General features: G+C 35.1%; 1 protein-coding gene across 1 annotated transcript in view; it reads left to right on the top strand.

Annotated features, from left to right (window-relative positions):
- The window catches only part of LOC115876040 (WD repeat-containing protein 63), a 71378-nt gene that overhangs the window by 9120 nt on the left and 41585 nt on the right, over positions 1–20673 (top strand). The window contains exons 4-8 of the mRNA XM_030891714.1: positions 2825–3084; positions 9788–9918; positions 10237–10482; positions 16906–17067; positions 17145–17331. Of these exons, the coding sequence (XP_030747574.1) occupies positions 2825–3084; positions 9788–9918; positions 10237–10482; positions 16906–17067; positions 17145–17331 (986 nt within the window). The remainder of the gene's footprint in view (positions 1–2824; positions 3085–9787; positions 9919–10236; positions 10483–16905; positions 17068–17144; positions 17332–20673) is intronic.

The following is a 20673-nucleotide window of genomic DNA, read 5'->3' as shown; positions in this document are numbered from 1 at the left end:
ATTTATTATTTTCGTTTTAAGTGTTTACCTTCACTTAAGTAGTAGTACTTATTGTACTCAAATGCTATTCTCTGCTTTTCGTTGGTCAGATCGAGGGTTACAGCAAAGTCGGCCTGACGATGGAGAAGAATCTCCGAAACCGGTCGTCGAATGGCTGTTCCCTTCGGTCTGATGAACTTAATGCAAAGAATAAGCATATACAGAGTGGTCCGGATTGTATTCCGGAAACTTCGACAGCATATTCTGCAGATAAAAATAACTAAAAGTTTGTATAAATGTATGTCCTAAAATGCTTTGTTTCGGAGATACAGGGTGTAAAAGTTTCATTTTTATTTCGATTTTTTCCAAATAATTTCTGAAGTAACGTCAATATTTGGATGAAAATTGGTATCTGAAAGTATTGTGACACGAGAAATTTGATTTTGATGTCAAAATTACTCTTATTTGTAGGGGGCGCCACCTACATGTGTTTTAACTGTTTTGAAGAGTAATAACTTTTCGACCGTACCTGTATAAAACCACTGACTAAAAAAATAGACATTTTCATGACTTTTTATGTAAAAAATGTCTCTTAGTAAAAATCGCTACGAGCAACCGTTCTCAAGATATTTAGAATGGAAATAGTTAATACATGTCATTATTGACAAAAAATAAGCACACGTTGAGTACAGTTATTTGACTGAAATAATAAATTTTTATTTTTTTAAATTAATCATAAGTTTTTCTGCGAAAAAATGACGATTAAACAATTTCTTTTGAACTTTTGACACAAAAAGATTTCAAATTTATGATTTCAGTCTAATTACTATTTAGTCAACATGTTTAATTTATGTCAATGATGACAGGTATTGATAATTTCGATTCCAAATATCTCGAGAACCATTACTCGTAGCGATTTTTACCAAGAGACCTTTTTTATGTAAAAAAAGTCGCAAATGTATATTTTTTTACTCAGTAGTTTTATACAGGTACCGACAAAAAGTTATTACTCTTCAAAACAGTTAAAACACATGTAGGTGGCGCCACCTACAAATGGGAGTCATAGTGACATTAAAATTCAAATTTCTCATGTCAAAAAACACCCATCCAGCAATTTTTATCCAAATATTGACGTTTCTTTAGAGATTATTTGGAAAAAATCGAAATAAAAATGGAACTTCTACACCCTGTATCTCCGAAACTAAGCATTTTAGGACATACATTTATACGAACTTTTTTACTTATTTTTATCTGCAGAATATGCTGCCGAAGTTTCCGGAATACAATTCGGACCACCCTGTATGTAGGGTTTTTTGGCCCCTTTTTCCGCTACTCGTATTTTTGTTCATTTACTTAAATATTTATTATTTGAGTGTGTTTACAAGCCAAAACTAAAAATAAATAAATTCTCTAAACCCAAAAAAAAACTAAAATATTAATCTAAATAAAAAAAGTTATAACAAGTGTTCAAAAAGACCATCTTCTTGTGCTAGACAGAAGCCTAGGCGGTTTGGTTTGGTTTGGTTTGGTTTGGCTAACATATTAGGGCTAATAGTTTGGAAAGCCTCTCGTATTTTTACTTGAAGCTCATCCAGATTATTAGCCCTAATATGACCATACACTTTGGATTTTACATAACCACACAAAAAAGTCATTGGGAGAAAGATTCGGTGATCTAGCGGGCCACAAATTGGGAAACGGTTGGGAAAAGTATTGTTCAAATATTCGTGAACAATACGGGCATTGTGGGCAGGACAATCCAATACAGTCCTTGAGGACAACCACCTCAGCAATTTGATTACTTGAAAACGTGGGATTTTGATCCGCGGTAGCACAAATCAACACTTGCTTTAACTTCTGTACTTCATTAATGAACACATCAGGCTTTTGTGTTTTTGTGGGAACACGCACCCATGCGTTTCAAAATTATTAATAACTCTTGATACAGTAGGTAAAGATGGAATTGGCCTGTCTACAAAAGTTTGTGGAAAAATTGTTTGTATATCCCGATAAGACCTATTTTGGAAATACCATTTTACAATTTGAATTTTCTCACGAACTTCGTAAACATCCATTATTTTACTTAAAAAATTTTACACGAGAACGGTCACGAGTCTATGTATTCGTTTTGGCTATTAAAACACGAATAAATACAAATTCTGAAACATTCTTATCACATTTCTACCTATTTTTAGTTTATCCCATTTTTTCGCCTGCTTTTTATCCGCGCGGACGGGTATACGCTAATTCGTCCGGTTCTGCCTATGTTACTACTACGGTGATCCGGTCTGTATACAGTATACGCATTAGCAAAGCATTAGTTCGAGGAAGTTCAATATCGCCGTCGTTGTCGAAGATATGAAAAATAAAAGTTTTATACAGATGTTGCATAGTTTATAAAGGGGCATATCCTAAAAATATTATCTTGCCACAGGGTGTTTAAGAAGTTTATTTTTTTTAAATTTCAACCCTCATTTTCCTGTTCAGCATAAAATTCTGCATATAGTACTCCAAAATATTTACTGAAACTTTGGTTAAAAACACTGTATAAGATAATGCAAATTTTCATAATATGATTTACTCTGTTATCCTTTGTATTTAGGAAAATATAGGTAAGTACTAATAAACTTATATTTACTCCAGTTTTTAACCACTTAACGGATATAGTATATTTAACCAAAGTTTTAGTAAATAAGGAATAGAACAGCAGCACCGCATAGTGCTTCAAATAAAAATATTGTACTACAGCAGAATTTTATGCTGAATCCGCCTATGTACAGAAAAATTGGGTGTGTAATTTGAAAAAATAGAAATGTATTTTGTAATCAACAATTATGTCGAACAGGAATGCGATGGGGACCGAAGAGGAAGTTGAGGAAATGATAATAAAAAATACCCGTCCACTCATAGAAGTCGAAGTTGAAACTCGCTACCCGATATTTCCGGGCAAAGTGCAGTTTAGATTAGTAAAAGCCCAAGATAAAAGAGATGGCTACATGGAGTTAAAAAGCACAGAGGAAAGTTCGGCTAATATCTACATGAGAAGGATTGATTCGTCGATTCAAGCGGCACCCACTTTAATATCCAGAGACGCTCAAACAATATGTAAATTACAAGATATTATAAATATTATATTTTTTTACTAAAGTCTGTTTAACGAGACTGAGAAGATTTCGACATACGATACCCAACAAAATAAAAACACTAATTCACCACAATACACCAAAACACTTTACTTTTGCACTGGACGCGCGTTTTGCTAATTTTCCGCAGATTATTAGAATTAAACTAATATCTACAATTGAGCGTATATATAGGCGCTCAGTTGGCATCGATTAGGCGTGGCAAAACTATCCAAGCGAGTCAAAACGTAACAATTAATTACCAAAATCTAGAGCAATAGAAACAGAAGAGTTGGAGGAAATGGACCATTATTTCTGTTCATATAGTCATTAATTTTATTAATATTGACACTCTCATATATGCATGTAATTGCCTATAATTTGAGACTTGTTTAATTAATTTTAAATTGTTAGTATCTATTCAATGATCTTTATCAACAATATGTTGAGAAACTCAAGATTTATCCGGTCTGTCATATCTTATCTGTGCAATTTGTTCTTTAAATCTAGTTAATATTGATCTTCAAGTTTGCCCAACATATTTCTGATTACAGCCTTTACATGAAATCCTATAAATACCCAACCTTTTCAGTAGAGGTGTGTTTTATCTTTAGGATTAGAGTTGTTGTAATTTATTATTAGCACTCTATGCACAAGTTTATAATTGACATTCTTAAAATTTTCTTTATAAACCAACGGATAACTCTCTATCTAACGGTATTGAAATATATCTCCTTTTTGCTGCCATATACCAGGGCTAATCTGGACGGGGCCTACTTTGTTTACGCGGAATACGAACCGCGTCCTCGGCCATATCATGGTCAATGGCCTACCGACTTGGCAAGTGTCTAAATCGACTCTTACTCACAACGATATTTGCCTTTGGACAACAGCACGATACAGAGTTACGAACCGGTCACCCGTCCATTCACTAGTATCGCCTTACGTCGCTTAACTTCGGTGTTCTAATGGGAACCGGTGTTTCGACGTAGCTGAGCCGTTGCCACTATGATAAGATTCGTTAAGAATATGTAGTGGAATTTTTTTGTAGATATCAAATTCCAGGCAATTATAAGTATTTCTAATAACTAATACATCTAGAAATGGTAATATATCGTTGTTTTCAATTTCATAGGTAAAATTAATGGAAAGAAAACGATTAATTTAAAAATTAAAAAAAATGTCAGGCATTTATGAGATTTCTTGTAATTAATGAGGAAAATGCATGTTTTTAAATAATGGTTTTAAAAAATAGTTCATATAATTACAAATTGAACAAAAAAAAATTGTTGATATCGGTTAAGAAATGCCTCTAATATAAAACAATTAAATATTGTTAATTTAAATGGCCGGGCAAACGCTCTCTACCGCGCCTTGCCGCTGTGACGTCACCCGCCGTTCTTCTGGTTGAGTGGAGCCAGACGCGTGTTTATTTTACACAGTTTGCTGTTTGAACGCTGTTGAATCCGAGTCAAAATTTTAGTTATTTGTGTTAATTAATACATAATTAGTAATTAGTGATATTTATAAATAGTAATGGATGAGCGAAAACGGAAAAAAATGGTCCAAGATGAGATGAAAAGAAAGACGTTAAATTATCCTCTATTTTTACGATTTATTGTTGTGAAGATCATTTTGATGTAAATTCATATATTTATGTATATTGTCTTAAATATGTATATGAAATTTGAATGTACAGGGTTATTCATTATATTTTGACACCCACATACAGCCTTAAATGCAAGTTTTAGAAGAAAACATTAAATAAAAAAGTTGCATGGTTTTTCATATACTCTCTTTTAAAATTAATTCTAGTTATACAGGGTGTCTCAAAAAAGGTGGTCCAGAAAATTGTAGGTATTTTTCGCTTTTCAATTGTCAATATTTCGTAAACATTTGAAGATAGGTATAGGATATTATACATGAAATATATCTAGAATATCTAGAAATTTCCGAAAAATCCAAAAATATATAGGGTGTTTCACTTAAAAAAGTAACTTAATTTTGGCGTTTGCTTATGGGACACCTTGTATAATATTTTCATTACTGATAAACAATTTATTTCCTATAATTTCGTAAAAAAACAATCTTAAAATAACAAGGGTAAGGGGGTGTCAATATATAAAAAAAACTTTCTTTTTCACGCTATGCTCTGGAGTTAGTTTTCCACGTACTAAACAAATATTTTTGTCTCTTTTCACTTCTACATAACCTACAGCATTATCTCCATACGTCTCCCTACCTGATCTGAAAAATAAGTTTATAACATTAATATTTATAACTATATAAAAGTTCGTAACAGTAGGTACCTACTTATACTTAAATATGCCTCAGTACTACAAAGAATAAATGTTACATACCTCTCTGTTTTTTTCCTCCTAATTCAGCACCAATAAATTGAGAATTTGTATTTATAACAGCAGCCAACATAAAAGCATCGACTTTTGGCAAGTTATCTGATTGTGCTTTTACAAACCCGGAATCTGCCATTACTTAAAAAATTCTCAGAACACACAACACATACAAATAATAACTGCACAAAAAAGCATAAAAAGCTCCTTCAATCAACGCTAAAAGCAACAAAAATGTCTTAGTACGCCACCTAAATCCGTACATAAACGGAATACGTCTGGCTGCTGCTGGCCATCGCGCGTCGACGAGAACGGCGAGTGACGTCAGACCAATAGAATATCGTTTCAATTCGCGAGGCGTCGTTTGCGTTATCCATAGTATTTTAATGGCCCGTTTTATAAATTGTGGTACTGCTAAGAAAATAGTTTTTTTTGCATTTACACATACAGTTTCTGGCGAAAAATAAAATATATGCATCTTCCTCATTGTTACGCCCGGTTAGTTTTGACTTGCTTGGCTCCATCCTAGTCGGTTCCAAGATTCCATAGATACTAGTTTAGTTTTTATTATCTGCTGATGACGCTTACATGGTTAGCGAAACGCGCGTCCAGTGCAAAAGTGTTTTGGTGTATTGTTTGGAAATTAGTGTTTCTATTTTGCTGTTGTACCACCGAAGATTCCAACCTTGAACTGTAATATACAATATCCAGAAAATTTTATTTAATACGAAATAAAGTGAGAGAACTGTCACTGATAGGTATCCTCTCGTAAGGCAGATTTTAGTTATGTGGGATTCGGTAGTTTCTATCAAATTTCTTTGTCAAAGAATTGGACAGTGTAATATGCGTGATTTTATAAAACATTGTATATTAATAATGTCAAATTTTTCATCAAATATCGTTTATAAAAGATCTTTGACAAAGAAATTTGATAGTGTAATACTGGCCTTATTTACAGATCGGGGAAGTTAGCAACTCATTGAAAGCAGGAATTATAAAATACGATCCTGCTTGGGCTGCTACAATCCCAACCCAGCCACGCCTACCAATTTTGAGCTATAGTTACTTTTATTTTGGTTGTTGACTTCCCAGTTAGTAACACACTCGGTAACACATGAGAAGCAGAATCGCCAAAACTGGTTCCTGCTGTTGTTAAGATACAGCTAAGTTTAAGTCTGATTTGTGACGTTACACATAGCAACACAATAAAAACAGGATGGCTGAAATAAGTTCCCGCTTTTGCTGCTATAATCCTGTTTCATCCTGCTTCAAACCCTATACCATGTCCTATGCCGTTTTTGAAATACAAAGCAAATTTCGTTTTGATTACTGAAAATCAAGAATTGGGGAATTGGAGTTTTCCAATCATGTAACCTGTAAAAGATCAAAAATAAAATGCTTCTAATGATTCCTTTCACAACGAGACTGTCAGTAAATTACATAAGAGTGCCCATGGGCTCATTAAAGATGTGAACTGGAAAAAAACATTAAACAAATATCTATGAAAAATTAAATTTTTATTAAACAAAAAACTAAACTGAATATAAATGCAAAGAGCCCTGAAGATCGTGGAATCATGGGTGACACGGGAGGGACTAAATATTAGTCCTACAAAAGACCGTAATAATCCCCTTTACCAAACGAAGAATTTTGGGGGGACCTCTGCGGTGATGAGATTCCTCTCTCGGAGGAGGTCAAGTATCTAGGGGTCATGCTGAATACCAAACTGACCTGGAACCGACATTTGGAAAATGTCACAAGGAGGGCGGTGACTACACTAGCGGTAGTCAGACGACTTCATGGAAAAATCTGGGGCCTCAGACCACAGATGGTGCACTGGCTGTACAGGGTGTCCCATTTTAGTGGAAATCATACGGTATCTCCGTTATTCGTGAAGATAGAAAGGTGCAGTTTGCACAAACCTGTGCCACTTTTTTGTTAAACGGAAGATGCTGTCAACAAAATTTTCATAGCTCTCTTCGTTTCTGAGCTACATGGTCTTTTCGAAAATTTTGCAATTTGGGACAGCACCCGTATCTCCCTTATTATAGATGATATCGAGAAGGTGAAAACTGATTCTTGTAGAACCTTTTACGTAGAATACAGTGGCGTAGTCTGTTTTTCTACGAAAAAAATATTTTTGAAAATATGAACTAAAGTTATGTTATTTCAAATGGAACACCCTGTATATTTATAAATCATATGATCCGCCTTGCTATTAGCTTCTCAAATTATATATACCACTCTATATTTATTTTCACTATTTACTGCAATATTTAAAATATATCATGTTCTTACTAGTAGGCCGTGATAAATAACAAAATCAAAATGGTATTTACCAAAATAGACATATACATATTAAAATTTTATTTGGGACTGATATATTTTACTTTTGAACTTTTACCACTGAACCTCTGAATATATTTTTCTCTTTTTTATAACGGAATTTATTATAATGAGATGGGTTTGCAAATATCTAAAAGCATGCATTATTAAAGCATTTTCCAGGTGTTCCACATCGTATGTTATTGTATGAGTTGCCACGATATATTTCATATTTCAAAAATCCCCAAAATCAGAAATCGAGAACGGACAAATCCGGGAATCAGGGAGGCCATCATATGGGTACATTGGTTCCAATTCATTGATTTGAGAAATATTAAGTAATTTAACAAAATTCTAATATTTTCGTTGTAAGTTAAGTTGTAAGGGGAGCCCCATCTTGGCTGAAAGTATATTTGACGTAAATTAGCTAAAGGAATATTTAAAAGTTCCGTTACGCTAGCTTCCAAGAATTACATATTTAAGTTTCCCTAATATACAAAGAATTAATTAGTGGCTCTCAAAATAAAACAAGAGACAGATAGCAGTATTACTTTTAATAATTCTTTAGTTTCTTTTATTATCAATCATGGCCTACTAATAAATATGATCTTTTAATATATTTTTTTAAATATTGCATTAAATAATGAAAATAAATATAGAGTGTTATATATTTTTGAGAAGCTTATGGCAAGCTAGATCATATAATTTATTAATATACAGGGTGTTCCATTTAAGAAAACATAACTTTTGTTTATATCTTTCAAAATATTTTTTTGGTAGAATAACATACTACGCCACTGTATTCTACGTAAAAAGTTCTACAATAAACAGTTTCAATACCTTTAACAATAACAGAGATACAAAGGGTGTCCCAAATTGCAAAATTTTCAAAAAGACCCTGTAGCTCAGGAACGAAGAGAGCTATGAAAATTTTGTTTACGACATCTTCCGTTTGACAAAAAAGTGGCACAGGTTTGTGCAAACCGCACCCTTCTATCTTCACGAATAACGGAGATACCGTATGATTTCAACCAAAATGGGACACCCTGTACACTGGAGTAGTGAGACCTTCAGTAACATATGCATCCTTGGTATGGTGGCCTAAGGTAATGCAACAAACAACAATGCTCAGCCTTAGTAAGGAGCAAAGACTTCATTGTCTGAGCATAACAGGGGCGAAGTTATAATTTATCGGATCTACTAAAAGTAAGATTTCAGTACAGTTTATTGTGCATCTCTACACTGAATATCTTTATCAACGCCTACTGCATCAATGGAGGCGCTTCTGAACCTTTCTTATTTTGTTCAACTGTTCTGAATAATTATTTATGGCTTGGAAGCTTATACATATTTTAGGCAAATAAAGCAAAAAAATAGCAGCCTAAGCTGAAACTTATCAAGTTAAAAAATCATTCCTAATCAAGGAAACCGATTCGTTCTATTTTAAAAACAACAAGAGTGGCTAGTATGGGGTTTGAAGCAGGATAAAGTAGGATTATAGCAGCCAAAGCAGAAAACTTGTTTCAGCCATCCTGCTTTTATTGTGTTGCTATGTGTGACGTCACCAATCAGACTTAAACTTGCTGTATCTTAAAAACATCAAGTGTTGCTGGGACGAAATTCGCAGCAGAATGCAACAGGGGTATAGCAACGCAAGCAGGAACCAGTTTTGGCGATCCTGCTTCCCATGTCTTGCCAACTGGGAAGTCAGTAACCAAAATAGAAGTAACTATAGCTCAAAATAGGTAGGTGTTGATGGGTTGGGATTTGAAGCAGGATAAAGCAGGATTGTAGCAGCCCAAGCAGGATCGTATTTTATCATTACTGCTTTCAATGAGTTGCTAACTTTCCTCACCTCTTATTTACTCCAGTCAGTGCAAGGTATTGACTGAAGGAAGGTATTGATGAAGTGTTAGAGTAGTAAATCTAGTTTTCATTATTCACCGATCCGGTATACTATTTTCCACCCATCAAAGAATTATAATTATAATTTATATTATTGAAATTTAGGTACATATCCAAGAAACTCTTCTACACAATATTTGTACGAAATCGAGAAACAAGAAATGCCTGTGGAGTGTGAATATCAGATAATGAAATATGCCAATGAAAATTTTGAAAATTTATCGGATCTACTAAAAGTAAGATTTCAGTACAGTTTATTGTGCATCTCTACACTGAATATATTTATCAAACATTGTAACAAAAGTATATACAAACATTTAAAAACATTTAATGAATATATAATTTTATGAACTTATACTTTTGATAAACGAAATTTGTAGATACTATTTAAAATTAACAATGTGCTTCATAGTGAGTTCTTTGGAGGGTTCTTGTCTTGTTCTTGTGAAAAGTTTTGATCATTTTGAAAACATTAGCACGGAATTTTATATGTCCAAGTTGGAGATGCATCACACAACATATGAAAAAATTAATTTCTATTCTGTATTTGCCAGGTAAACGGAGTTATAAATTTTTACGCTGACGATTTTGATAGTCTCGTAAGGGAATATTCAACCCAGCGAAGCAAAGCTCTTTTTAAAGACTACGAAGAATACATGTTCTTTATGGACGTCGATTTGTGCAAAGGGAAAATGATATCTGACATTTACTGGCATCCAATGTGGACTGGAATAGTAGCCATATCTTATGCTGATATGGCCTCTAATATATACAACACGGGACAAAATATAGGTGATGAGGTAATATTGTTCATATTCAAAAATAATGAAAGCAGATTTTTAGATCAAATTATATTGATTCTAGATCTAACATGATGTATCAAACAAAATTATCATACTATACAGGGTGAGTTTCCTACGATGTTCTCTATGGGTATCTCGGAAACTACTGGAGATAGACAGTCGGTTAAATGGGGAAAGAATTGCAGTTTTGTAGGGTCATAAATATGCGCCTTTCAGATTTTTGAAAAAAATCATGGCTTACTAGATATTTCGAAAAAAACAAATTTCGGGTATTTTAAAAATTGTCCCTAATTCCATTATAAGCTATTTTAGACAAAAAGTTTTCAGATAAAAGTTGTAGATAATCACATCCTTAATGAGACTGTGTCCTCCGTTTTTTTCTAAAGCCTGTCATTTTTGACATATGATACAAACATATGTTTTTTTAAATGTAAACCATAGTTGGCCATGACTTCATAAAAAGCGCCATTTTTTAAGCTTTTCAGCGATATAAGCTATAATATGTTTTCTTTGAAAAATTACGCGAGTTATAGCCAATTCTTATAATTTTTGAAATCAGAAATGTGAAGCTGTTACATCCAAACTTTGTAAATTAAAGTAAACAAAAAATGTAAATATAAATTTTTCAAATAAAGAAAAGCGTGTAGGATTATCGGTTTAACTTTTCTTGACCGTACATTTTCGAGGATACGTTGACCGGTGAATGTTACGTTTTTTAGAGAACGGTTTTCAAGACATGTTAAAAAAGTTAAATTTAGTTATAGGCAATTCTTATCTTTCTTGACTAATTTCACTTAGATTGCATGGTCTTGTTATTCTGTTATGATTTATAACTTATAACAAGTCAGAACATATTGTTAAACGGTCCTTTGTAGAATGTAGAATGTTTAGGAGGGGAGTTAGTCACCGCGACCTTAAAGATCTATTGTGTGTTCCTCTTTCTTGAGCTATAACGAGTTATAACTCATCATACAGTCTCAAGGCTTTAACAAAAGCCAGTATCTGAGACGGCTCCACAGAGGCCAGCTCTCCATCCTTGACATCAGCTGTACCAAAGTTCATGGCACGAATGGTCGTCGTCTCGGCGCACTCAGTGATGAGGTGTTTCCCCATATTCCCCACAGAATCGGCATTCGCCGTTGTTTCTCAGCTTTAGCCTACTGAGGTGTTCGTTGAGGAGACAGTCTCCTGTTAGAAACCCCGTGACAATCCGAAGATTGTTTTTACTTAAATCAAGGAAAGCCTTTGATTTTTCTCGGTCGTAGGTTCTGAGGAACTTTTTCGAGTGTCTTAGACCGTTGGAAGACACCCATTCTAAGTTGCGGTTGGAGTCTTCCATATTCTTCAGTTCCGCTTTCAGCTGGTTTCCGCTTGGAAAACAGAACGGTTCTGGTCCAGTTAGTGGAGTGTTCGCTCCTTTCCTAGCTAGATCATTTGCTTTTTCATTGCTTTCTATCCCTTGGTGAGCAGGCACCCAGAGTAGGAGGACTTTATTTTCTTTGCCCAACTTGTTGAGCTTCTCTAGGCATTCTTTGACCAACTTCGAATTGATGGTTACTGAGTTGATCGCGTTTAGTGCTGCATGACTATCGGATAGGATGGCAATTTCCTGTTTTCGATAGTTCCTGTCTAAGATAAATTGTACACATCTTTCGATAGCGTAAATTTCTGCCTGAAGGATACTGGAGTAGGTGCCCATTGGTTCGGAGTATTTGATTTTCGGCCCAAATACTCCTATCCCTGTCCCTGCTTTGGTTTTGGAAGCATCAGTATACCACGTTATGGTATGGTCTTTTATATGCTGAGTAAGCGTTTATTCCTTCCAATCCTTTTTATTACTCAATACTACAGTGAGGTGTTTCTCAAAGTTGTAAATTCTTGGTATGTCATCCACTGGAAGTTGGAGAAGTGGAATTTTCTTTTTGAAGGTGTTCCAAGCCCCTGACCTAAAAATTCTCCCAGTACTGTTTCCGTCTATGACCAATCTAATCATTGTCGTATTGGCATAACTACCGACGACAATATGCAGTGGTGTTAGGTCTAAAATGACCTCCATTGCTGCTGTTGGACATGTTCTCATGGCACCTGTGATACAGATACATGCCAGTCTCTGTACTTTGCAGGTTTTGCCTTGCTGTACGTTGCTCTAGTTTTGTCTACCAAGCAACTGCTCCATATGTAATCATGGGTCTTACTATCATGGCATACATCTAGCGCAAAATTTTTGGGGCGCAGCCCCACCTATTTCCCGCCAGTCTTCTGCATATCATGAAAGCCTTTATGGCTTTGCTGGTAATATTCTTAATATGCCTGTTCCAGAGAAGTTTACTATCCAGGGTTATTCCTAGATATTTCACTTCCTGTGATGGCAGTATTTCCTTTCCATCTAGATGGATTCTTTTCAAGTTTTTCAAACTTCGCTTTCTGGTGAATGGCACTACCGCGGTTTTATGTGAGTTGATACTCAGCCCGACAGTCCTGCACCATCTCTCAGTGATGCGAAGTCCTCTTTGGATAATAGCACACAGTACCTTCATGTTTCCCCCGTGCAATCATGACTATGTCATCTGCATACCCTATGCAGTGTATTCCCGCTAGAGTTAATTCTTCCAGTAGTTCATCCACTACCAAGCTCCACAGTAGGGGGAGGTCACTCCACCTTGTGGAGTTCCTTGCGTTGTTTTAACAACTACAGTTTTGGCACCTATCTCAGCTTCTGCTGTTCGTGTTGAGAGTATTTCCCAAAACCAGCGTCGTTCCCAAAACCAGGGGTGAACCATTGTTCACCCCTCTTGTTTCAAAAGATCGCTTGACCACCTTGTGAGGTATATTGTCAAACCCCCCTGCAATGTCCAAGAAGGCACAAAGTGCTGTTTCTTTGCTATCCAGGCTTGCCTGTATTAGCTCAGTTAACTGGTACAGAGCAGTTTCTGTGGATCTGCCCGCTCTATATGCATGCTGACTATCGTGCGTATGGTTGTCCACTACTTTCTCCATCGTTTTTAATATGAACGATGTGAGACTAATAGGCCTAAATGATTTGGGGTTAGCCTAGTCAGTTTTGCCTATTTTGGGTATGAAGATTACTTTCGCTCTTCTCCAGATGGTTGGTATATATCCCATCGCTAAGCTGCTTTTTGTAATGTTTAATATATGGTGTGTAGCTATTTGCTCACCCTTCTTTAGAAGGGCAGGAAAAATCCCATCTATTCCTGCTGTTTTATGAGGCTGAAAGGTGTCAATAGCCCATTTCAGTTTTTGTTCTGGTGTTACTAGCTTGGCCGTCTCCCAGTCTTCCCTGCGAGGATTGTGGGGTTCGGTCGGAGCTACTTGCGTATCAATAGATATGCTACCTGGAAAGTGTGTATGAAGTAGGAGGTTGGCTCTCTCTTCATCTCCTTCCGTGTAGCTTCCGTCAGGTTTCTTAAGTGCCATGTTGGGGATGGGCTTTATAGCATATTATAGCTTTGTGTAGTCTAGCTGCATAAGTAGTTGAAGTGATGTTTTCGCAAAAGGATCTGAAGTCAGACAGTTTTGCCCTTCTAATCTCCTTATTATAGTCAGTTAATTTCTCGGTGTAGAGCTGCCATTCGCCGCTGTGTTTGGCTCTGTTGAAGAGTCGTCGGACCTCCGACCGAAGATTGGCCAGCTTCTTGTTCCACCAGGGCTTGTTGTTATTTTTTTGTATGCCCTTACTTGTGGGGCAACTAGATTCATATGCATCCAATATTGCACCACTGACTTCCCTTGCGTACCATTCTAGATACAGGTGGTTCCTAGCCCTACCTGCATCTATTTGGTCCAGGTTCTCTACGAGATTGGTATGGTATAGTTCCCAATCGGTTCTTCTTGGATTCCTTCGTGTTTCTGTTTGGAGTATGATTCCTCCTAATTTGAACTCGATGATTCTGTGATCTGATAGGGAAGGTTCCGTTGATACCCTCCAATCTTTCACGTAACTAGTTACACTAGCACTCCCGATTGTTAAATCTAATACTTCCGCCCGCGTTTTTGTCACAAACATGGGAGTGTTCCCTATATTGAGAACTTCAAGATTGAATGCTAAGAGGAATTCTAGTAAACACTCACCTCTAGTTTAGTATTTGTGCTTCCCCATACCTCATTGTGCGTATTGGAGTCACATCCCAATAGCAGAGGTAGTCGCCGTTGGCTGCAGAATCGCGCGAGCTCCACTACTTCCGGAGGCGGTGTCTGCCCATCACCCGGAAAGTATGCAGAGGCAATCACGATATTTTTGCTACAATCCTCGATATTTAGTTGAACCATAATTGGAACAAAATCTCGGGTTGTAAATTCTGAAACACAGGTGTAGTAATGTTGTTTCTTATAAGAATACAAGCTCGGGGAAATTCCTGCTTGTTATCATATATTACACTGGAATTTTTTCCAGACAGCCCCTTAATTTGTCCCTGATATACCCAGGGTTCCTGGGCTAGTACCATTGCATGTTGGTTTTTCTCAAAGAGTCTTGCGATTGTGGCAGAAGACCCTTTTGCATGGTGCAAGTTTATCTGGGATATCCCATGCATCATGTTTCTATCGAACCAAACCAAACGGTAGCTTGTGTCACTTGTTGGGTCTAGAGGTAGACTCCCGACCCTTACTAAAGGAGGTGATAGCTCGTGTACCACTTGTGGAGGCTAGCCTCGCGCAGGTGTCGGCCGCCTCTCCTGTAGTTCCCTTTGGAGTTGGTCCCTTGGAACTTTCATTCATAATGTTCCCAGTGTTACTAGGGGGTTTCCCCACAGCTTCACCGGTGGTGTTATTATGATCGTGCGATCTCATAGTGTTCCCACGAGTCGCTAGGGATAGTCGGTCCACTTCTACAGAGCTCCGCATGTAGAAGTAAGGGGTAAATACAATGGGGTGCCCCCTGATGCCCCAAGGTTGAGACCAGTAAAGGCTAGTCCTCTATCTAGCCACGCATCCCTTTGACCTGGTCCCGCCATCGTAGGATTTAGGATTTTGGTGAGGTTGTCTCCTCTTGGTCCGGGCGGTTAAGCCAAGACCCCCCCACACCCTCTACCCGCGAGACTTGACCACTGTCAGTAGAGGGTGCCTGGTATGACGGACAGGGGTAGCCCCGTCCGGCATCGTTATGTCTTGGAGAAATTCCCTGGCCACGTCACTACAGCTAGGGACAAGACGATGAGTGAGATGCTTCTTAGACCAAGCCAGGTGCTAGGGGATTCCCTCCAGCACCTGACAAGGAGCTTCCCCACCAACGACAAGGTCTTGTATCTCCTAGGAGAAGATAAACGGTCCTTTACAATTTACTTTACACAAACTAAGACTTAAAAATTAATATCACTACATACACTTTAAGTTATTTTAGAAAATGTTCAAAAAATCCGCCATTGTTTTGAGAGAGTTGCACCTCTTTAAAACTGAATTACTACCTATTCTCACAGAAGGACCGGTCGACTTCTCTCGTATAAAACTTCTCTTGTACCGCCACTTCGAGTGCCTCTCTTAATTCATAAGTTTTAAAACCTCATTGTTAACCATACCGCATAAAAAAATGGATAGGTCAGGTGATCGAGGAGGCCCATGCAATTGGTCCACCTCTTCCTGTCCCTGAGTTTGCATAATTATGATATAAATAATTTTTAACATTTTTTTCATTATGGGGTGGGTTCATAATGAGTCATGTTGGAACCACTCTATTGATGCGCGAGTATACACGCTTTTCTTCATTTGAAAAATTCATATTTACAATTTTTGTTTATTTTAATTTACAAAATTTGGATGTGACAGCTTCACATTTCTGAGAGCAATATAGAGCGATTAATCTTGTTTCCATGGCTAACTATGTGAAATTGTATAAAAATGATAAGAATTTAGTAAAGTTTAAAAATGATAAGAATTCATGATAAGAACTCAGTAATTTTTCGAAAAAAACATATTATAGCTTATATCGCTAAAAAGCTTAAAAAATGGCGGCGCTTTTTATGAAGTCATGGCTAACTATGGTTTCCATTAAAAAAAATATGTTTATATCACATGTCAAAAATGACAGGCTTTAGAAAAAAGCAGAGGGTACAATCTGATTAAGGATGTGATTATCTACAACTGTTATCTGCAAACTTTTGGTCTAAAATAGATTATAATGGAATTAGGAACAATTTTAAAATAGCCGAAATTTGTTTTTTTCGAAATATCTAGTAAGCCGTGAACTTTTTCAAAAATCTGAAAGGCCCATATTCATGACCCCACAAAACTGCAATTCTTTCCCCATTTAACCGACTCTCTATCTGTAGTAGTTTTCGAGATACCCATAGAGAACATCGTAGGAAACTCGCCCTGTATAATCAACAATATCATTGATCGTCATTTCCAAGCTAATTTGACGCAGTTTTTTGTCGATAATACGGTAATAAACATGCACTTTATTTATAGGTACACGAGGCAGTTCATGGAACAAATCCTGTATTAATCTGGAGTTTTAAAGATTGTTTAAAACCTAAATTAATTCTTGAATCGCCAAGAGAAGTTCGGTTTTTAAGTTTTTGTAGATTTGATGAAAATATATTGATTGGAGGTTGCAAAAATGGCCAGTTAGTAAGTACACACAGATAATTCAATTTCCAATTTAAATTTATTTGAAATTATAAAGTCTTTTTCATAACTTAATTAAGGTAATTTGGGACATTCGTAATAAACTTCAAAAAGTCGAGGAGAAAGAGGTTTTAACAACAGCACAACAAAAGTATCGTAATTACATGCATTCCTTGATGAAATGGATGAAAAATATTTATGATGTCTCTGTAATAAGACCAACTGCAGTTTCTAATCTTCGTTATTCCCACAAATTAGCTGTGACAGGTACATATACTAATCTCTACTGTAAAGGCTTTTCGTATTAAAACATCCTAATCTAAAATTTGAAAAATTGCCTGCTTTTAAATACTTATAGGGTTATTCACATCATTCCGCACGGACTATTGTAGCGAAACGATTAGATTTTTACATTCTGTCATTTTACTTTCTGTCTCACCAGAAATTACTACAACTTTTGATTTTTAAATGGCACCCTCGGTATTTTTTTACTTTATTCTATAGAAAATAACACTCTGATTAGAATGACATATAATATGTCAACTTTTGACATTTTCACATACCTACTGTTTATTTGAAATTATAACATCCGGTTCATAACGAAAATTTGACTCGAAATACCAAGTGTGTAGTATCAAATAATTCTTTTAAATTCTTCTAATCAAAAAAAATATTTTTCCAAATATGCTAATGAACCATCCTCATTCCATTTGAAAAACTTGAGATATGATTAAAAATACAATTTGGGCATCTTTAAACCGACCACGACAATAGACTAAAAACGTTAGACGATCAAATATATTTTTCCAAGGCTTCTTGATTAAAAATTAGTGTTTTTTTACATAGCCATGGCACTAGATTGAAATTTAAAATACGATTTTTTATTAAGCGAAAATGTCAAAAGTTGACATATGATATGTCATTCTATTCAGAATGACATATATTGTATTATATGACATATATGACATAAATTTTTCCTTCGAATAAAGTAAAAAAATACCTCGAAAAATATCGAGGGTGCCTTTTAAAAATCAAAAGTTGTAGTCATTTCCAGTGAAACAGGAAGTGACAAAAGCAATTGAGTACGTCAATCAATCCTAATTTATGTCATATACTAATATCTCGTTTTTTTTATCTAAAAAAATAAAAAAGTTGTAGGGGCGAGCCACTTATGAGACGCACCCGGTATAGTAGCCTTTACAATTATTTATATTCTTAAAAACTCCTTACTAGTAATTTATATATCTACGTACAATCTGGTTTTTATATTTCCGTGGTCTGTATTTTACTGCATAAGACAGATATATATTTTATACGACTAGTTAACAGAGAGAGACGAAAGAAAAAGCGGCATACAGTGTTGTCTGTTCGTACGTGAAATACCATATCTATCTATAGGAGCTACAATAGGATTTTATTTTATTTCAATCCTCTTTATAACCAGGGATTTTGGAACCGAAGGAATCGGAATTTCCCGATAGCTAATTTTTATTAAATGATCAATACGAAGGGGATGCTTTTCCAAAGCATCCCTTTCTTTGACTTAAGACCAACTTTGACTTAAGACCTTTGACTTCAGGCTACTCACTTAAATCATGATTATCTGCAAGTTAAGTCAGTAAAATGACTTAAATCAATATAATTACCCCAAGTCAAGACAACCAGAATTCAATTATTCAAGTACCTAATTTTTAAATGTTAATATTAATTTTGTTGTATTTGTTGTATTGTAAGTTTTGGGTTCGTTGAAGAACTATTAGAGCTACAATTTAAAAATATTTTAACAGGATACACAGTGTTTCGAATAAATAAAAAATATCAAAGTTTTATTTTCTTAAATGTAGGTACCCTATATATTATTACATTTTTATTTTCTACGATTAAAATAAAGGAAAATTTGATTAAGGTTTACCGCACTTTAATGCGACCGTTTTTGAAATATTTACGATTTTGTGAGTAGTGATGGGACAAACCGATTAATTTCAATAATCTAGTACTTGAGTTTCAAGGGATTTCAATAATCGAGCGGTCGCTCGAGCGAAATATCGCTCGTATTTAAAAATACGGGTTTTCGCCCGTCGCTTGTTGTGCCCGTAACGCCAAGCAGTAAGTTGCGTGCGCAGATCACATATTCTTTCAGTGAAGAATGGCAAGTAGCAAGCGACGAGCGATTCGCTTGATTTTTCAAGGCATTGTTGATGCAGGTTGTGAAATTCACTCAGAAATTCACTCAAAAAAGTCACTCAGATACGCAACGAATGACGTCGTATAATTCTGAACCCCCAATATTAATGTACTCATGGAATATTGACATTTTAGATTTTTTTTTTAAAAGTAACATATTTACAAAATGTACAGATGCTAATTATTTGAAATATTTTTTTTTATTTACAAAAAGAGAACTATTTAAATCTTTATAAAAGAGTATACCAATTAAATATACCATCATTATTTCCGCCCAAATATTAATTATATACCTCATTGTGTTAGTTAATAAATTATTCAAAATAAATGTGGCTCTGAATCAGAAATTAATATATTAGTAAGTTATAACTGTGAACGTCTCTGTTATTATAAATCGGCATTTGTCAAAAAATTAAATAAAATTTAGAAGGTCTTACTTTTTACTACACTCTATAATACAGATACAAAATTCAGTTTTTTTTTTATTATTTGGTGCAATTATGAATCAACGCAAATAGTCAGTTAATGTAATTCGAATACTGGAATTGGTCCGCTTTTAAAAATATTTAAATAGTTTCTTTATTTTTTAAAGAAATAAGCGAACTAAATCGATATTAGTATCTGTACTTTATGGCAATTTGTTATATCTTTAAAAATTTTATCTAAAATGTCAATTATCCATGGGTATATTGATAAATATGGTTTAAGGTTTAAAGTATAAGAAAATGCATATTCAACGAAAACTTAAAGAGATATGGAAAATTTTTTATAATACCATATGATCGAAAAAAAAACGGCGTCCAGTTGGCTGGGAAATGACGATCAATGACATTTCTCATATAAATTTACATTTAAAATGACAGCAATCTTCATTTTTCGATCATACGGTACAATTTGATAGACAATTAGATTGTGCATCTGATTCATGTAAAATATACATGGTGTTCCGTTTAAATTAAACAAGTTATTACCGTTTAAAGCTAGTAATTATTTAAAATGAATTTTTAGACGCTTTATATAAGGAGGTACTATTTTTATTATTGCAACACAAAATATATTAAATTTCAGTACAATATTTGGTTTTAAAAACTTAAATACTCGAATGAGGTGAATAACCCTGTGTACAGGGTGGTCCGAACTATATTCCGGAAACTTCGGCAGCATATTCTGCAGATCAAAATAATTAAAAAAAACTTCGAATAAATATATGTCCTAAAATGCTTAGTTTCGGAGATACTGGGTGTAGAAGTTTCATTTTTATTTCGAGAGAGAGAGAGAGAGAGAGAGAGAGAGAGAGAGAGAGAGAGATTTTTTTCTAATAATTTATGAAGTCCCAAGTAGCAAAAAGAAATTCTAAAAGGATTGAATTATTTTATAACAGTCGAATAGCGTTGTCTTAAGGACTGCTTAAGCGTTGTCTTAAGG

This window comes from Sitophilus oryzae, unplaced genomic scaffold (genome assembly GCF_002938485.1).
Source record: "Sitophilus oryzae breed Bouriz unplaced genomic scaffold, Soryzae_2.0 scaffold_1396_pilon_pilon, whole genome shotgun sequence".
NCBI lineage: Eukaryota > Metazoa > Arthropoda > Insecta > Coleoptera > Curculionidae > Sitophilus > Sitophilus oryzae.
The sequence above is the reverse complement of the archived record's forward strand: the minus strand, read 5'-3'. Positions and strand labels throughout refer to the sequence as shown.